Source organism: Acomys russatus, chromosome 16 (genome assembly GCF_903995435.1).
Source record: "Acomys russatus chromosome 16, mAcoRus1.1, whole genome shotgun sequence".
Taxonomy (NCBI): domain Eukaryota; kingdom Metazoa; phylum Chordata; class Mammalia; order Rodentia; family Muridae; genus Acomys; species Acomys russatus.
The window spans coordinates 1,409,610-1,429,726 of NC_067152.1; the positions used below are offsets into that span (position 1 = coordinate 1,409,610).

Below are 20,117 nucleotides of genomic sequence, written 5' to 3' on the forward strand. Positions count from 1 at the left end.
CCACAGCCTGCGTCCAACCTCCACGGGGCCATGCCCCTGGGACACCTCGGTTATCAGTCTTTGCCTTTCCCGGAATGCTCTCGGGTCTACTTTCCAGAAAGCATGTTTCAGTTGCCTTTTGATTTACAGTTTCTGCCCCTTGGATCTTGAGTTAAATATCTTATTATAAAATATGACCTATTAAAATACAGAGCATGTGTGTAACCGTGGCTGCAGCCAGGCCCAGCAATTCCTGCCTAATTAGTGAGGACAGCTGCCTGGCAGGCAGGATGCCTTTTGGCTTTTCTGAGGCCTAGCATGACACACCCTTCCTCAACTTGATGCTCCCTCACCCCTCAGCTTAGACCAAGAATTCAGATGAAGCCCGGCTGCTGCAGACACCTGGGCTGTCCCTTCCATATATATGTGTGTGCATGGGTGTGTGCATGAGTGTGTTCATGGGTGTGTGTGTGTAAGTGTATACATGAGTGTTGCATGGGTGTGTGCATGAGTGTGTGTGTGTGTGCAGGAGTGTGTTTGTGTGTGCGTGCACACGTGTGTGTAGTGTGCTCAGGGCCACAGGTTTTATGCTTCGAGTTTTGTTATAAGCCTGGTCCCTTCCCCTACAATCCCGTTCCTCAGTACGGAAAAGCACGTGCAGCGAGCTAAGTACTTCAGCCAGGGTCACAGCATTCTGAGTAGGAGGAGAAAAGAGGAGTTAGGCATCAGATGGTCCCAGTGCTGCTACACAAGCTGGGTGACAGGAGGCACTATGGAAAATAGACTTGATGAAAAGAACTGACATACAGGGACAAGATCAAGTGAGGCCCAGGCACCACCCCAGTGCGTGGCCAGAGCAGACGCCATCTGTACTCCCAGACTAGTGCGTGCCCAGAGTGGGGCTCCATGCATGCTCCCCAACTAGTGCATGCCCAAAGTGGGGCTCCACATATGCTCCCCAACTAGTGCATGCCCAGAGTGGGGCTCCACATATGTTCCTCAACTAGTGCATGCCCAAAGTGGGGCTCCACTATGTTCCCCAACTAGTGCATGCCCAGAGTGGGGCTCCACACATGCGCCCCATCTAGTGCATGCCCCAAGTGGGGCTCCGTTCACACTCTGACCCCCACTAGCTATCTACATTTTTTTTTTCTTAAGTTTATATAATACAATGTACACAGCCTGTCAGCACTCCTGTCACTCTCTGGGAGGGTCATTCCAGGGGCGCAGAAAGAGGAACCTCCAAGGACAGGCTCAGGGCACCATTCAGCCACCAGCTCCTGCAGGGAGCCCAGAGGCTGCAGGTCTCCTTGGTCTCGTCACGGTACGCTAAGCCAAGGGAGCCAAGGAGCATGCAAGGCTGGGCTAGACCCCTCAGGCTTGAGCCTTGAAGAGTCACTCTGAGAGCTCCCCGCACTAGGCCTCGCACCTCGCGCACTCCACATTCCATGCATTAAGGCTGAGGCAGATGGCACTGTGGGCAGGTGTAGACGTGTGGAGAGGTTCCTTGAACAGGTGGCCGGCGTTTTCAGGGAAGGTCCCAGCTACACTGCCAGAGCTACTGGTTTCTCCAGAGAAGGCTGAAAACCAAGAGTTACAACATGGAATCTACAGTCTTAGAAAATAAACTTAAAGGAAGAAAAATAAAAACAGGAAAACCTCCGTGGCTTAAAGGCTAGCCTGGTCTACATAGCAAGTTCCAGAGCAGCCAGAGCTACACAGTGAGACCCTGCCTCAAAAATTAAAATTAAAATTTTTTTTAATTTTATTTTATTAATTTATTCATATTACATCCCATTGGGTATCCCATCCCTTGTATCCTCCCATTCTTCCCTCCCTCCCATTTTCCCCTTATTCCCCTCCCCTATGACTGTGACTGAGGGGGACTTCCTCCCCCTTTATATGCTCATAGGATAAAATTAAAAAATTTTTAAAAAGCTTTTCAACCACAGCAGCCACCTTCCAGGAACTCGCCAAAATGACAAAAGGGAAAGAGGAGAGGACTCGTTATGTGTTCTCTAGGCCTTTTAGGAAACACGGGGTTCTTCCTTTGGCTACATACATGCAAATCTACAGAAAGGGTGATGCTGTAGGCATCAAGGGAATGGGCCCTGTTAAAAAAGGAATGCCCCATAAGTATTATCACGGCAAAACCGGAAGAGTCCTCAACATTACCCAGCATGCTCTGGGTGTCACTGTGAGCAAGCAGGTCAAGGGCCAGCAATGTGCGTGACACACAGACATGCATGCCGGCAAAATACTCATGCACATAAAATAAAAATAAATAAATATCAAAAAAAATGAAAAGACGACTTAACATGGACTCTAGAGGACAGCAGTGACACCCTGAGGACTTTGGGTCTGTATCATCCACTCTGTACACCAGAACCCACCACCATGGTGTGTAAGGATCGAAGGATTCTGCAGGCACCACTTTCTGACCTCTGTCTCAGAGTGCAAGCTCCTAAGTGGCAGGGACGGCACTGCTGTCACAGCGGAAGACAGGGGACCCCTGCTGCCACTCCCACTATACTCTGTGACGCCTATCCGTTGATGAGCCAAGGATAAGGGCTGATGAACCAGCATGGCCTCATGGAGCTGGACAGGGTAGTTTACCACCGAGAGTACTCGCCTGTGACCTCAGAAGCCACCAGCATGCCCCAAGTCTACTTTACGATATTCTGTATGGTTAGAACCAATCTTTACAGTAAAGAAACAGAACAAAGCAAAGGCAGGGAAGGCGACTCTCACCAAACAGCCTGACCCTTCCTCCCACTGAAACGTAGGCTAACCCCAAGGCTCAGCCGAACCAGCTATCTCAGGTCACTCATGAGGCCACCAGTGTGTCTCCAGAGAGGTCCCCACAGCTCCTGGAGGGCTCCAGGCAGGACTTGGCTAACGCTCCAGCCTTCATGAAGCAACGTGTTCACAGCCGATAAGCTTAAAAGCAAGTGACAATTTTTCAATGCACCCTTGCTCCAAGGGCGGTGAATAATCACAGCACTAGCTCCAGGTCCTCACTGACTACGTCTGGAAGAGGAGAAGGTCAAACCAAGTTCACTCAGGCCTGGAAACCAGTCTCTGTTCCCCAGCACCATCCCCTTGAAAGAAGGCCCAGGGCTCCCCTCTCTCAAACCTCAGTGTTCAGCTGAGCACAGAGACACACAGCTGTACTTCCAGTGCTTGTGGGAAAGGGGCAGAGGGATTAAGAGTTCAGGCTAGCCTGGGGCTATACAGCAAGTTTTAAGCAAGCCTGAGCTAAAAGGACACAACATGATATTGGTGGGGAGGGTGGATCTGTATTTATGATCTGAGTGGCATCTATACAGGTCAGTGTGTATGTTTTAGCGGGGGGGGGTGTCTATATTTTTTATCTGGGTGGCGTTACACAGGTCAGTGTGTGTGTTTTAGCAAGTGGTGGGGGGGGGATCTGTATTTTTGATCAGGTGGTGTCTACACAGGTCAGTGTATGTTTTAGCGGGTGGGGGGAATCTGTATTTTTGATCGAGTGGTGTCTACACAGGTCAGTGTGTATGTTTTAGCAGGGTGGGGGGGATCTGTATTTTTGATCTGGGTGGCGTCTACACAGGTTAGTATGTATGTTTTAGTGGATGGGGGATCTGAATTTTTGATCAGGTGTCGTCTACACAGGTCAGTGTGTACGTTGAGCTCTTGGCTCTCTCCTTGGGATGAGCACAGTTATCCTGTACACACTGCACCTCCATACAGTAATGACAGAAGCCACAGCATGCCCTGAGAGCTTAGATCAAGCCAGGCCCTGCAAAGGCGCTCATTCTGGGTGCTGAAACCTTGCTAAGGCTTGAGTTTTCAAACATCCCCTGGGAGCTAGAGAGATGGCTCAGCACCCACAAAGTGGCTCACAACCTCCCATAACTCCAGTTCCAGGAGATCTGACACCCTCTCCTGACCTCCACAGGCATTTGTCACACATGTTACACACATACACACATGCTGACAAAACACACACACACATGAGGTAAAAATTAATAAATCTTTTTTTTTTTTTTAATGTCCCCGGTGTTAAGGCTCATATGTTTGTTAAGAGTTTGATTGCCAGGGGCTGGAGAGATGGCTCAGAGGTTAAGAGCACTGTCTGTTCTTCCAGAGGTCCTGAGTTCAATTCTCAGCAACCACATGGTGGCTCACAACCATCTGTAATGAGATCTGGTGCCCTTTTCTGGCCTACAGGCATGCATGGGGGCAGAATACTGTATAAGTAATAAATAAATCTTAAAAAAAAAAAAAAAAAAAAAAAAGATTTTGATTGCCAACTGCTGGGCTCCTGAGGGGTTGGTTTACTGGAACAAGAGAATTCTGACATCATGGATGGATATGTCTGCTGATGAATTCATAGCTGAATAGACCTAGGGGGTGGGGCATAGTTGGAGGATGCAGGCAATTGAAGGCATGCCTTTGGAAAGGGAATCGTGTTCCTGGACCTTTCCTCTTCATCTGCCTGCTTCCCACTACCACGATCTGATGAACAACCCTACTCCATTTTGTACGCCCTCCACACACCCCCGATGCCATCCCACCCCACCCCATCCCAACCTAACCCAACTGCATCCCCTGTGCCTCATCACACGTCTGTAACACTGGAGGCGGCTGACCACCGGCTGAAACTGAAATTGGGGATTCGAATGCACCTTGAAGTTGCTTCTCTCATGCTTTTCGTCACAACAACAATGAACCTGACTGACATGCTCGCTTGTGCGATAGTTGAGTCAAGAGCACAGCCACACAGAATGTGGGAATAGACAGACCCTTGTAATCCCAGGGCTGGGCGGAGAGGCTGAAGGTATTTGATGCTGATTTCCAGGCTATACGGCAAGACTTTGTTCTCAAAGCAAATGACAAGAAAAAAAAATAGTACACAGCTCTCAAACTAAGTTAAAACTCCTGATTCTCCACTTCTGTCCGTGCTTACCACTGTTCTTGGCCCCAATCTCCGCTCCTCGCCTAAAGAACAGAGGAAACAGCAAATAAGTGACAGGACTAAGGGGGTGGAGTTTTAGCCTGGCTGGCATCAATCAGGGCCCCTGGGCTTAGTCTGCAGCAGTCCCACTGCAAACTAAAATAGAAAATAAAATAAAAACTAGCGGAATTCATAAAGATGTTCAGGTAAGCCCTTAGCTCAGAGACTAGAAAATAGTAAGCTACAAAATGTATTGGTTTGGGGCGGGTGGAGGTGGCTCAGCGGATAAAGCACTTGCCCTGCAAGCATGGGGACCAGAGTTCGGATCCACAGAACCCATGTCAAAGATGCCAACAAGCATCACTGACTTCAGGCCCACACATACACACATGTGTACACCCCTATGCATATAAACATAAAAATAAGTGATTTTTTTAAAAATAAAAACAAGGGCCAGAGGAAAGGTTCATGAGGTAAAGGTGTGTGCCACGGAAAGTGACGACCTGTCTAGTATACTGAACAGTCACGTAGTAGAAGTGGGAGAACCAATGCTGCCAGAGCTGACCTCTGACCTCCACGGGAACACCATGGCATGTGTAAGAAAAGCACAAACATACACACAAAAAGATACATGTAAAAATAAATAGCAAAAGATATGCTGGTTTGTTACAAGCACCATTCTGCCCTCCACAGTCCTGGGGCGCTGGTGTTTTGTGGTCCATTTCAGTCTGTAAGAAACTGTCCCCAAATCTCAGACATTTTCACATCACCTTCCCAATTCGCCCCAAATCCCAATACCACCTGAAAATGACTTTTCTACAACACTTTTCTTTAAATTGACTTGCAATTTTTGACTTAAATAAATTTGCTTTTTTTAAAATGTTATGTAACCGCCATGCATGGAAAACCAGCGTAGCTTGCCAGAATTCATTTTTCAAAATAGCTATTAAAATAAAAAAGCACTTGTCCACCTGAAAACATCTTGCCTACCTCAGTTGCTTTTCATGGATTGGGTAGGCAAAAACCTTGTTTTGTAGGGGGCGAGGGTGCGGATGGAGAGAGGCCTCATCTCAAAATGACTTAGGGTCTTCCCGGGCCCTTGGGCCGCTCTAGCATGCTCAGAAGGGGTTTTCGTTGGTTGAACCGAGCAGGCGTGGCAAGCCCTCTATTTGGCAACACCATGGTAGGCAGCCATCTGTGCGCCATGCGGACTCCAACGAGATAAAACTGTGTTTAGAGAGAAAGATGTATTAGCTAATGGCAATTGTTCACTAATTCAGACGCCCACTGGCCCCTCGGCTGTAATGAAGAGTGTGCCTTTGCCTCTCCTGCAGCAGCTCTGGCATGGGAGACCTCGGGATCCAGAGCCAAGAACAGCCCAGATGCCCTGCCCAGCCTAGGGACAGTCGGGTTTGAGCCCACCTCCTCGTGTCTGTGGGTCTCCACATCATGTACAGAAACGAAAAGGGTGAGAAGAATTTCGAGAAGATGAGCAAAGCCATCCTTTGCCTTCCTCATTGAAATCTCACAGACTGACCCTGAGATGAGAAAAGGGCACCTTGAGAACTGCCTCAGAAACGGGATGCAATGTTGATCTGTTGTGGACCCAGGCTGTGAGCACATTTTACCTGGGTGAGCATCCCTCCGCCCATTCAACAAGCATCCCACAGAGCATCTCCTATTCTGGACAACGGAGACTCAGACACGACCCAGGCAAAGCCACTGGCCTCCTAAAAGAAGTAACAGCTAATACACTTCGTATTGCATGAAGCATGCATGAAGAAATAAGCAAGCATAGTAAAATGCATTTTTCGGGCTGGGGAGTTGGTTCAGTGGTTAAGAGCACTGTCTGCTCTTCCAAAGGTCCTGGGTTCAATTCCCAGCACCCACACGGCAGCTCACAACTGTCTGTAACTCCAAGATCTGACACCTTCACACCAATGCACATAAATTAAAATTAAATAAAAATATTTTTAAAAAAATAAAAATAAAAAATGCATTTTTCAAAAGTCAGTAAAGCAAGGGTGTCTGAAGTGAGTGGCTGAGACTGCCTAGTCATAGGATCTTTTGGGGGAGATGGTGCAGGAGTCCAGTGGAGGAAGTAACAGCCAATTAAGGAACAAACAGCAGGTGCAAAGGACCCGGGGCAAGAACAAGCAGGCCTGTTTCAGGGACGGAAGGACGGACTATAATGGGTGCAGTGGAAGGTCATAAAGCTGTGGTTGGCGTTCCTCGGAGACAGAGTGAGGAACCCAGGGGATTCCTTCAAACTCTCAGATAAGAGTGAGAAGCGGAACACAAAATAGGACAGAAACTCCCAAGCCTGTGGCGGTGGTAGTGGTGCACACACCTAATCTCAAAACCCAATGGCCTGAGGCAGGAGGATTGAGGGTTCAGGTCACCCTGGACTACAGAGTGAAGCTCTGTCTCAAAACTAAACAGTAGGTCAAGAGAAATCAAATCCACTCGTTCATGCCTTGGGTTCTGTCCATTAAACTCCCAGGGTCTGACTCTCAAATGCTTGGAGAAATTAATCACGGGATGTTGGTTAGAAGGAGATCTTTGCTCTTTAAAGCAAGGACAGCTACCCAAGCAGGTGGCATTCAGACATCAGATGGGAAGACTCCAGCCGCCTCCCAGGATGAGACCAAGTTTCCATGGCTTCCAGGCTGGGAATATAGGTCTCAGCCCTGTGCCCCTCCCAGCTCTGGAACCCCAAGGCTGAGAGGCCTGGGCTCCAGGACACCAAAGAGGCTCAGACTTTGCATGAGCCAGCTAGTTCACAGGGCTGTCTCCAAATCAAGTCTCCTCCTGAACATCAGGTCCAAAGTCCAGGAAAGGAGCAACCCACGGCTGCTAGCTCACCAGCATAGACACCAGGTACCTGCAGCGGTACAATCAGGCAAACACAGCAAGGAAACGAAGGAGCCAAGCTGAACCCTGACAGAGCCTGCAGGCCAGATCTACACGATAATTTGCAGAGCCTGGTAAACAATGCCGGGAGTCACTGACCACAAGGCCCCACCCATGGGAAAGCCCACAAGCAGATAATCCAAGCTAAGGTTATGGCTCCACGGTGGAGCGCTTGCTTAGTGTGAGCAAGACCCTGGGAGAGAGAGAAAAAAAACAAGGCAAAGTAGGCAGAGAGGGCTTCCTTCAATACATAAGTTGTAATGAAAGGAGAAGAAGGGACTGGAGAGGTGGCTCAGTGGTTAAGAGCACTGCCTGCTCTTCCAAAGGACCCGGGTTCAATTCCCAGCACCCACATGGCAGCTCACGACTATCTGTAACTCCAGTACAGTACAAATGAAAATAAGTTTTTTTTTTAAAAAGAACTCACTGTTAATTTGGAAAGGTTTGATAATTTTTTAAGAATACCTATATTTAAAACATAAACATACAAAAATGCAAATGAGACTCCAATAAAGCTCATTGGTTCACCAAAAAGAAAAAGAAAAGGAAAAAGAAAAGAAAGAAATGCAAATGAAAGGATGAAGTGATGGGGGGGGCATGCTAGACAGATGGCTCAGCAGTTAAGAGCACTATCTGTTCTTCCAGAGGTCCTGAGTTCAATTCCCAGCAACCACATGGTGGCTCACAACATCTATAATGAGATCTGATGCACACTGTATACATAATAAATAAATCTTTTAAAAAAAAAAAGGATGAAGTGATCTACTGTCTTGCACTTGCCAGGTGGACAATGAGACAAGACCAACCACCATTTGATGACAGCCGGAAACCATACCTTCGTGAACTCTTGAAAGTCCTTCGAGGTGGAATGTGGCTCAGTGACAGAGCACCTGCCTAGCCCACATAAGGCTATAGGCTCGGTCATAGGTCACTTAACATGCCCAAAACGTTGTTTGTTTTTTAGTAAAAACCAAGGGAAAGCAGGCTTTTTCTACCAACCTATGCAGAAATACCCCTGTATGCTGTCCTCCACAGAGACCCCTCTCAGAAAGCTCTCAGCTCCGCACCACCGCCTGCCAGGAAGCATTTGCTAAGCAATGAGAGAATCCATGTTCTCCTCCTTGGAGAATCTTCTTTCCTACCAAAGTGGCACCGTCCCCCACAGAGACGTCTTCCCCTCCACTGACTTTTTCCGCAGTACTGGGGGCTGTGTGTCCCCCACGCGTGTGTACACACGTGTACACACACACACACACACACACACACACACACACGCACTAAGCAAGTGTTATACCACTGAACTGCATCTTCAGTCCACGTCTTGAAACAGGGCCTACCTAAATTATCCAGGCTGGTCTTGAACTCACTCTGTAACCCAGGCAGGCAGGCTCTGAACTTTGGATTCTTCTGCCTCAGCTTCCTGAGTAGCAGGGATTACAGGCCTGTGGAACAAGACCCAGAGAAGAAGTGCTCTGGGCCTCACCCCCATCCACCTGGGGTAGAAGAAAGCTGGCTCTTCTCCATCAATCAACCCATGGTAAAGGAACCCCTTATGCTGTGGTTTCAAGCTTCACCGTCTGAGATGGCAGACCCAAGCTCCTCTTCAAGCACAGCACTGACTGAGTTGGAAGGAACCTTGCAGAGTACCAAAAGCGAAAAGAGGCCCCCAGGCTGTTCCAAACTCTTCAAGAGATCTGTTAAGACTGATAAATCAGGCTGGTGAGATTGCTCAGAGGACAAATTCCACCTGCCTCACGCCAGAGGGCCTGAGTTCAGTCCTCAAAGGCCACATTAGTAGGAGAGAAATAAGCCCAGCAAGTTGTCCTCTGAACTCTGTACGTTCTTCATAGCATGCATGCACACGCATGCACACGCACGCACACGCACGCACACACAGTAAGTAGGGATGATAATTTGTTAAGACTAATGAGCCCCAAACTCATTTCTAAAATGGGTAAACTGAGGCAGGGGCCTTGAGCACAACTCTTAGGACTGACGGAGAGACTCCAGGAGAATCTCTTTACCCCTGGCTTATGGGACACCTGTCCCAAGGCCATCCTCCCTGGGACATCCATCAGCCCCTGAGTGTGTAACATTCCCAAGCAGCATAGAAATGGAATAGTGACAAGGCCCACTAAACATCCCTGCCGTCCACATGTGACCATTCAGCCCTGAAGGCAAAGAGCCCAGAGTGTTCTCCGCATACGCCTGTCAATTAGAGGTGCTGAGAAGATCGATGGACGGATCAAGCCTTCTGGAAGGATGGGGAGGGGCCCGAGTCTGAGCTGACCCCATGATGAGAAGGGATGGGCGTAAGAACTCAGCAAATTTAACAGCCAGCATGGGGGAAGTTCGGGGAAGGCTTAGCAAGACCTGGCAGCTGCCACCTGCCCCCAGACTCCCAGCGGCCAGCAGGCATCCACAGAGCGAGGGTCAATAGTGTGCGCCACACTGATTCCAGACACTTAAAGATGCAGAAACTCCAGAGTAAAGCAGGGGATGAAACAAAAGCCACTTCATACTAAGATAAAGCCAGTCCTCTCTGTGAGAAGGCTAAGTGCATGGCCGAAGGCTGTAACAACGATGCTAAGGGTGAAGGGGACCACCACTGTCTGCCTGGCTGACAGACAAGAGCTGAGAGCATCTAGAAAGGGCACATCACCATGAGGTATCCTTGCCCCAGCCGACCCCTCCCTGGCCCCCGTCTGCTACCTCACCATATGCCCCCAACCCATGCCCATCTCTCTGCCTCCTCTGCCTGCGCACGATGCGCCTTGACCGCTCCTGGTAAGGTTGTCACCATCATGCTTCTTTCCTTAGTCATCAAGGGCACAGGGCCAGTGAAAGACAGGAGCCATTCTAACCACACCCCCATTGTATAGCACTTGAGCCCAAGCAAGCCCTTTGTGTGCATTAAGAATGTGAAGCCCATAATGAGATCTGACGCCCTCTTCTGGCCTGCAGGGGTACATACAGGTAGAGCACTGGATGCATGATAAATAAATAAATTAAAAAAAAAAAAAAAAAAAAAGAATGTGAAGCCCACGGGACAGTGGTAGCACACACCTTTAATCCCAGCACTCGGGAGACAGAGGCAGGAGGATCTCTGTGAGTTCGAGGCCAGCCTGGTCTACAGAGTGAGTCCAGGACAGCCAAGGCTACACAGAGAAACCCTGCCTCAAAACAAAACAGGAAAAGCAAACAGACCATGAAGCCCCAAGGGGTTGAGATCTGTACCATCGCCTCACAGTCAATAAATGTGTCAAAGCTCAAGTTCTATGTTGTACCAGGGGCTTTCCACCCCACCACATATTCTGCCTTTGGTCAGGAGCTAGTTGGATGCCTCTGCCTTCTACTGCCTATCCTGGTACTCGGGATGGAACCTACAGCTTTACTTGTGCTAAGTATACTGAGCCATATTCCCAGCCCTGCCTCTTTTTGGAGACAAAGCTTTACTAAGTTGCCAAGGCTTGTCCTGAATTCGCTCTGAAGCTCAGATAGGTCTTGAACTTATGATGCTCTGGTCTCAGCCTCCTGAGTCAGTGGGATCAAAGGCCTTGTCCACCAAGCCCAGCTAAGTCAGCCTTTTTATGGAGCACAGTTTCCTTTTCTTTCCCCAAAGTAGGACCTGAGGCTAGCCACTCATCCATTCTTCTACTGCCAAAGGCTGGCCCACTGGTGCCTCCTCTACAGTTTATGTGGAAAGTGGAAAAGAATCAAGACTTAAGGGCAAAAGGGTCCCACACCCAGAGCACTGGGCTGCCACACTCCTGGCAGTCTTTCTGCTAGACACCAGTAGTTCTCCCCAGCAGACACACGCAGTCCACCTGAAGGATCTCTGCCACATCCAGTGCCACTTTTTTTTTTTAAGATGCTATTTTATTTTTACACGTGTTTCTATGTTGGGGTATTATTGCACATGTGAGTGAGAGGCCAAAAGGAGGTTTCAGATCCCCCCAGAGCTGGACTTAGAGGCAGCTGTGGACATCCCCACCCCTATCCCTGACCCTTCCCACATATGGGTGCTGGGAACTGAACTAGGGTTCTCAGGAAGAACAGGAAGTGCTTTTAACCACTGAGCCACCTCTCCAGCCTCAACACTTAGGTGTTGTTATTACAACTGTTCCAATTGAACAGATGCATTCTCTGGACTGCCTACAGTCCAGTTATATTATTGCCACAAATGGAAAAAAAAATAAGTTCCGCAGATGCTAACTAGAAAGGACTCTTGAAAACAAATATCTCCCCTCCGGGCAGATGCTTGCTCCCATTTAAAGAGCTTGAACCAGCCTGGCTATGCCTGGTTACAACGGGAACATAAGCAAGAATTGCAAAGGTGCTAAGACCAGACTGCTACCATGTGGAAGCGTCCCCTTTGAAGGAAACACGAGGATGAGCAGCGAACTGGGAAGAACTTTCTTACCAAGTGACTCAATGTTATTTCTTACTCAACCACCTTAATCATTTTCCTGGCACCACCATCCTGTGCTGTGGGAAACATCTCATTAATCCACAGTTTGGGGGGGGGGGGAAATTGGGGAACAAGAAGGACCAGACATGCCCTCCTCTTCGCTGCCCAGCACCCCCTAGAGATATACAGTCACAGCCCAGGTGTCTGTGATTGTGATGCCCTTGGGAGTGGGGGAGGGTGCTAAAAGGAGCTGCAGCACTACCCACCCCAAAATTCCTCCAGCAGGACCCTGGAAGTCAGGAAGTGGGTTCCCATGTGCTAAATCGCTGGGACCCTAGCAGAAATGGTAGGTTATGGCCATAATCTTCGCTCCCTGGGGTCTAGTAGGAGTCACGTCCGCATCTGGAGGCTGGAGCCCAGACAGCTGCCTCACACTCTACTCCCTGCATCCCCCACCAACCTTCAACTCCACACGTCCCCCTCCTCACACCCCCCCCCCCGCTCCCCGACGCAGATGTCCATGTCCGGGGTGTCCCTGAAATAGCCTGAGAAAACAATCTTCAATGCCCAGGAGCAACTGGAGAGCGAGCAATTGCATGAAAGAGTCAAAGTGGGGAATACCCAAAAACAGACACGGTGAGGGGGCGGGGGCTGAGCCACCTCCAAACTTGGTTCTTGCCTGCCGGCACCCAAGTGCAGAGCACGCGGAGCCAGGCAGGCAGCTCGCGGGCTCAGCCAAGTTGCAGAGAAGCTTGGACTGAGCCAGGGACAGTAGCTTAAGGCTCTCCGCGCTGTAGCCTTCGGGATGGGTACCGCGACCCGCAAAGGCAAGGTCTGGGCGCAAAGACACTCCGCCAGTGTCCCGTCTGAGCCATCCAGGCTTTTTTTTCTCCCTGTCCAACAGGGAATCAAAAGGAAAAGTCGACCCGAAAGAAAACTGAATTCGTCGCGAGCGAGGAGAACAGGGGAACGGGCGCTGCCAGCTTTACCTTTTCTCTTTATTCTGTTTTCGAGATTTGTGCAGGAGTCCGATGAGCACCACGGCAGCTCGGATCCCCGCCTTTCGGCAATGCATCCTCCCGGCTGGCTGGGACATGGCGAGGCCGCCGGCGGTGCCCAGCCGCGCCCTCGCCCGCCGCGCGTCCCCGCCGCCCCGGCTCCGCGCTCTCCGCGCTGCCCGCGCCCCGGCCCTTGCCGCCCGCCTCGCATGAGCCCCGCCCCGCCTAGGTGCGCCCGAGGGTCAGGTGACTGGGCGCTCGCTTCCCGACGACCTTCAGCTTCTCCCTGGGGCCCGCGGGGCGGCCGGCGTCCGCTCCCCCAGCGCGGGCATTTCCGAGGCTCGCTCCAGGCGCGGCGGGCCAGCGGCTCCCGGCCTCCCGCTCCGACGTACCGCCCGCCCCAGCCCCGCCCTGGCCCCGCCTCCCGTGCCGGGGCTGCAGACTCCCCCAGCCGACCGGGACCCTAGGGAGCGCAGGCGACCGGACCCACGAAGCAACCCTAGGAAAATCAGGCGGCCGAACACGGGAGAGTAGGGGACTTGACCCAGGGGAGCGGAGGCAACACGACCCCTGTGAGCTCACGCGGCTGAACCCGGAGAAAGCAAAGAATCAGATCGAGGACTAAGGCGACTTGCTCGCACGGGCCACTACGGGGGCTCGACGTCCGGATTCGCACCGGCCATAGCCTTTTCTCCCCTGTGCCCAGTGTCTGGGTCCTGGATCCTGGGTCCTGTCTCCCGTTCCCGGGTCCCAGGCCCTGCCGGCCGTCTTAGACTTCCTCCCCTGCCTGACAAGCGATCACGCCGGCCAGCCAAGATACTTCTCCCATGCTTTCACAGGCTTCACTGCAGGGGAGAATAACAGACACGGAGAATAGAAGCGTGTCCGCCACCATTCTCCCTCCATCCCAGATACACCACCTTTACGCGCGGCCAACGGCGGAGCCTCCAGCCCCAGGGTCCCACTTTTGACAGTCTTGGGGGATACTCCCGAGACTAGTCGCGAATAGGGGTGGGAGGGAGGATTGAGGATGGCGATAAGAAAAGATGCTGTCTCCCCTTCCTCCACTCTGAGTCCGTGAAAGGATTGTCGTGGGAGGATCAGCCGGCCGCGGTCAGTTTCCACTAACATTTGCTTTCCGGGCCTGGGAATTTAACAACACCAGGTTAGTGATCAACTTGACCCAAGCTCGCCTCCTCCTAAAGGACCAGGTTAGCCAGCGAGACTAGGGTCCTGCGCCCGCACCCACAGCGTCGGACCCTCAGCACTCCAGCACACTATATGCAAGCTCCATCCAGACTTTTAACATAGACCGAAGGGGCAGTGGCCTGAGTCCTCATAGTAACAGCACCCGGCCTCACTCAAGAGTACTCGCCTTGATCACTTTCATTTGCTGTGGGGCCTCCCAGCCCCCCCCCTTAGCCACTGAAGCGTAACTAACTGCCTTGCCCCCCTTGGGGGAAAGGAATCGGGCATGAGGGGGTGTGGGGGTGAAGGGAATTAAAACAAGCCAATTAGCCCATCTTTGGAAACAGCTCTGTTGGGGCCAAGAGGTCCCTCAGCAATTTGCCTTGAGTTTTTTTTTTCCCCCCTCTTTAAACACAGTCTGAAGTTCAAGCCAACAGAAAACACAGGGGGAGCGGAACATTGTATCAAGGAACAGAGGGGGCTGCAAATGAACTCCAGGGCCTGGGCTTTGGTCTAGACTCTCCAGTGAGCTCAGCTCCGAGCTGCCGCGAGAGCAGAAGGAAGCAGCCCCAAGGTGATTCCAAGAAGCACCTGGACTATTTATGAAGCACGCATTAACAATGGCCTTCGGCCCTCCTGAGTGGTGGGGAATCACGGATACAGCCGAGGACGTCTATTTATAACTGGACTGGAGTGACCCCACACACACACACACACACACACACACACACACACACACACACACACACACACACACACAAGGCCCCACCCATGGGGTAGGCAGCTAGGCAGCTGCAAGGATTTCACCAAGGGTGACTTCAGAGTCGGCCTGGGGGAAAGAATAGGAAGTGAGTGTTCTCAAATAGGGAAACAAAAACAGCCCCAGCACAGTGCGGGTGGGAGAGCCCTCCGGAGCACCTTCAGGTGAGTTGATGGACAGCTTCCGCTACGTGGCAGAGAGGGTAGCCCCGGGGTGAGTTCTATCTCATTCACTCAGAAGGAAAGGCGTCATCTGAGTGGGAAGTCCACCCGCAGCTGGTGAGCAGCGTAACCTGCTCCGGCCCATCCCCCACGGCTTGGGAGTTAGTTCACGTAAAACGCACAGCAGGTACAAAGGCATTGGGGCGAAATCTCTCCACCAAGCAGGGTTTCATTATTTAGTCTTGTTTTGGGGATTCCAGGCCCTCTCAACTCCTTCAAAGGCCCAATGTGGCTTTAAAAAAAAACAAATCTCCAAAACACCAGCAGCTTTCAGCCCTGGTCGTGTGAACACACTGCCCTTGTTCATACCTGGCCACCAAGCCTGTTACCAACAGGATTCCTCCATAAACACCCGCTGCCCTTCAAACCCATGTCTCCTCCCACCTAGGAAACACAAAAAGTCAAGAAAACCAGTGCCGAAAGGACCTCACACCCATCTCTCCTCGGCTTGCCTCTCTCCTGGCATCTACTAAACAAGGTGAATCCAGGGTCCCTGCAAGAGACAAGTGAGAGGCAGAAATGGAAGACCATCCTTGGGCCATTGTCATCCAAGCAGGTCATTGCTAACTGCAATAGGGCTAACACACACCTCCCTGCAAATAAGACCATGTCCAACAAGTGCGTACAGCGTGGCCCAGACTGTGGGTCCCCCGTATTGGGCCATCCTCTAATTAGGCCATCTTCTCGACTTCAGTCTTAATATTGTTCTGTCAATTGGCTCCTTGCACACTTGTTTTTGTTGCGTCAGCTCATTAAGTTCTACCTCCATAGATCCTGCACACTCAGAAAAACAGGTTAAGTTTGAAGTTTCAGCCAGACATTTGCACCAAACCAAACCAATCCTTGAAGAATTCACAGCTTGAAAGAGGAGTGAGCAGGGGACATTTTTCACATTTGTGACCGGAAGTTGTTCGCAGGTCACTTTTGAGTAGTTTTTGAGAAAACTGCGTATGGTCAGGCCACAAAGAATAAAGGAATGGTCACAGAAGGAGCCTCCTTACCCCTAGCAGTATCCTCACTCACCATCCTTAGAGCCCACAGTCCTCAAAAACAAAGTGCCAGGCAGCTGGCAGCCCTGGGTCTCAGCCCCAGTGCAGGGGAAACCCAAAGGCTTGTGGGGCCTGGTAGGGGGAGTGCAAGCAAGTTAATCATGAACAGAGGACAGAGAGCTGCGCTGCCACTCACAGGGCCAGTGAGTTCAGACACACAGACACGCATGCCTAGCCCTGAAGAAAAGGGCTTTCTGTGGCTGGAAACCGGCTCTGGAAACATATCCATGTGAAAGCCAGAATGCAATCTGCACCCCTGGTCCCAGAAACAGCCCCCCCAGGCGACACTCCCTCCCACCTTAGGGTGACACTGCTCTGAAGCAACGCAAATTAGAATGAAAGATTCGGGCCTCCTTTTGAAGCCAGGGTGGGGCCAGATGTCCCCTCCGTTTCTTCAGGAAGAGAGTCTCCAGCTAGCCTCTGCATCATCAAACCGTTAAGGAAAAGCAACCGTTAAAATAATAAAATAGAAATTCAGACAGCATAGTACTGCAATACCACACTCCTCTACCTTGAGGGACATGTATGTACACACATTCCTGGAGAAATCACCCCTCAGCCTCCCTCAGCAACTGCTCACACTTGGATTCGGACCTCTCTCACCTGTGCGCCGGGAAACCGGACTGACTTCCTTCCTGGCAGGCACACCAGCGCCCCCTCCTGGATCTCAACACAGTTACAGTATCAGATGAGGAAAAGAAGGGGCGGGGGCAGAGAGAGACTGGAAGGCGGACGCAGGGTGGGAAGAGCGAAAGACTGAAAGACTGAGAAGGGTCATTCGAGGTGGGAGAGCAGTTTCCATTTTGAAATGTGAGAGGGGGAAGTCTTTGCCAAAACACCAACTTTCCTCTCAACAGCTAACCCCTAAAAGGGCCCATACCCACAGTGACAGCTACAGGAAGCCATTCATAAGACTCTAAACTAGCCTTAGGAACTGCTGCCCAGCCTCGTGTTCCCAGAACCACACACTCCGGGAAGCAGCAAACTGTCTAGCCAAGCAGAGGCCCCGCCCCAAGCCGGCTCAGATTTTGGAAACAGGTCTAGGAAAGCGGGAGGCATTTCCGAACTCGCGGGGAAGGAAACCACAGGAAGGAAGGAAGCAAGCCCACAGCCCACAGCGCCCGCTCCAGCTGGGCATCCAGCCCTCCGCATCCCCTGGGTGCCTGGAGTCTGGGGAAAGCACTCTAGGTGTGATTTGAATCCGAACTTTTCAGATATCTATTCAGGGGATTACCAAAAGAGTGTTTAGTAGGCAGAGGAATGCTTAAAATACTGCTTGAGTTTCTCACGGTATTTCAAATTCATATTCCCTCCCTCTCTTGCAGATTTTGGATTTTTGCTAAGCTGCGTGACTGATTTTTTTTTTCTCCCCACACTGGAAACATTTGAATGAAATTCTTTAGAGTACTCAGTTTCTGATGAACATGAGACAGTGCTGTTTTAGCACGGAGGCTTCCCAGGGATCATTCCAGAAAACAAGGAGCTCCTGTGGCCAAGTGGCCTACAGCACTACCCCTCCTCCCAGGGTCCCCTGGACCTCATCCTGCTGATTGCAAAGCTCTCAGCTGCTGCCACCTGCTAAGCCACTTGCAACCACAGAGTCTCCAGGGCTGCGCGACAAGTCTCTGGGAAGCTGTCTCTCTATAATATTAGTAACAGTGCTTAGCAACAACACCCTTCGAAGCAAGAACCAGCAGCCTCTCCAAAAAACCTTCCCCACAAAGAACAGAGTGGATTCTAAGGCATGTATTATTTATACTATCTCACGTGCCCAGTCACAGTCTGGGCTTGACTGTCTGGAAAAAATGAGGGATTATACCTGTGTGACTTTGTGTTTGCTTGCTTGCTTGCTATTACCGTAACGACCTTGGCTAGACATTTCTTTTAAATGCCTTTATGGTACTGTCCTTTCCAAAGGCGATCTCAAGTAGCCTTTGCATGGTGACCCCACAACCGTTCTTATCGGTATCAGCTACTATCGTGAACTAAATGCAGCTGTGGGCTGACAGCCATGGAGGCGGGTGGGCATTTGCAGCCTCACGTGACTTTCATTTGAAGATCCCACATTATGAGCATCAACAGACCCCAGGCACAGACAGATCTGACTTGGGATGAAAAATGCCACCTCCAGCTTTCACTAACTGCATATCTCAGGCTAAGAACTAACCCTAGCTCTTCATCCCCACAAATGAAGATTACACCAACTAGTGCCATCCTAAAGTCTACTCCAAAGACGGTCAAGTCTGAAAAATGGCAAATGTATCAATCAATGAACTTTGGTATATTCACCCAGTGAAATGTTGCTCAGCGACACAGAGGGACAAATCTCCATAGCTGTGATTGCATGGGTTCAAAACCAACGTGCTAGGTACAAGGGCGCACACTCTTCATGGTTCCCTTAGAAATATTAAAACAACCCAAATAACAGAGGAATGCAGGAGTCTGGCTGCCATAGGTATCTGTAATTCTTGGCTGGTTGCTGCTTTTTTAGGGTTTTTTTGGTTTTGTTTTGTTTTGCTTTGGGTTGTTTTGTTTTGGTTTGGTTTTGGTTTTTTGGTTTTTCTGGGGGTTTTTTTTGGTTTGTTTGTTTTTTGTTTTGGGGTTTTTGTTTGTTTGTTTGTTTGTTTTTGTCTTGAGATTGCTATGGGCCTTTAATAACTTTATTTTTGAGGTTATAATTCCATCATTTCTCTCTCCCCTGGGGTGGGTTGTGTATGTGTGTACCCCTAAATGTATTAATACAATCTGCTCAGTCGGTAAAAAGTGACTTGAGCATGTGTACGGCTTCAGGGCTGGTCATTTGGTAGGAGACAAACGATTGTGCGCTTCCCAGGGGAGGAAGGTTTCCCCAGCTCCCAGCATTCCTTACTAGCCTGTGGGTCTTTGTGTAGGGCTGAGGCCTCCTGAGCGCCCCTCTTCCACGTCTGCATGTTCAAGTCGTCTGTGTGTTCAAGTCATGTCCAGGCAGCCATGTTGGTGTAATTTCACAGGTGTAACAGTCTCAGAGCACAGTCCTGGTTCCTCTGACTCTTACAGTTTTTTACCAAGCCCTGTTCCCTGAGCCTCAGGTACAGCAGCTGTGTTGTACATCCATCCATCGGGACCGGATTCCACAACACCAACTTTGAACTTTGATAGATTGTGGCTTCGGGTCAAACTATTCTGAATCAGAATAGACCAAAGTGTCAATTTGACCAAAACATAGAATTACAATTTGATTTGTGTTGCTAGGCAATTTAAAAATTAAAAAAAAAAAAAAAATTAAAGAACTGGGCGTAGTGGTATCTGCCTTTAATCCCAGTACTCAGGAGGCAGAGGCAGGTGGATCTTTGTCAATTCCAGGCCCAAATGGTATACAGAGTGAGTTCTAGGACAGCCAGGTTTATGCAAAGAGACCCTATCTCAAAAACAAACAAACAAACAAAACATTCACAGTGAGGAAAATGGCCAATAGAGGTTACCTCAGGAATTTTGCCTTTCATTGTTTCCTCTGTCGTCTTCTTTGATTCACAACTTTCATGCAAAGACTACATATCAGTTTTTCAAATCAAATGATCAGGCCCGTGACCGCGGCTAGAGTTACACTTGCCCAGCGGACACCATAAGAACAAGTATCAAAACCGCTGGACGAGGATGCACACAAAAGCGTCTTCCCCGTGACC

At 50.2% G+C, this 20,117-nt stretch overlaps 1 protein-coding gene across 5 annotated transcripts in view; it reads right to left on the minus strand.

Moving 5' to 3' along the window:
* The window catches only part of Rap1gap2 (RAP1 GTPase activating protein 2), a 212,556-nt gene that overhangs the window by 129,449 nt on the left and 62,990 nt on the right, over nt 1–20,117 (minus strand). For 2 of the 5 annotated variants that reach the window (XM_051157933.1, XM_051157932.1), the window contains exon 1: nt 13,229–13,379. The exons of the other annotated variants lie outside the window; for them this stretch is intronic. In XM_051157933.1, coding sequence (XP_051013890.1) covers nt 13,229–13,335 — 107 coding nt within the window. In that variant the 5' untranslated portion in view covers nt 13,336–13,379. Of the gene's footprint in view, nt 1–13,228; nt 13,380–20,117 lie in introns of those variants that run through there. 5 annotated transcript variants of the gene reach the window in all.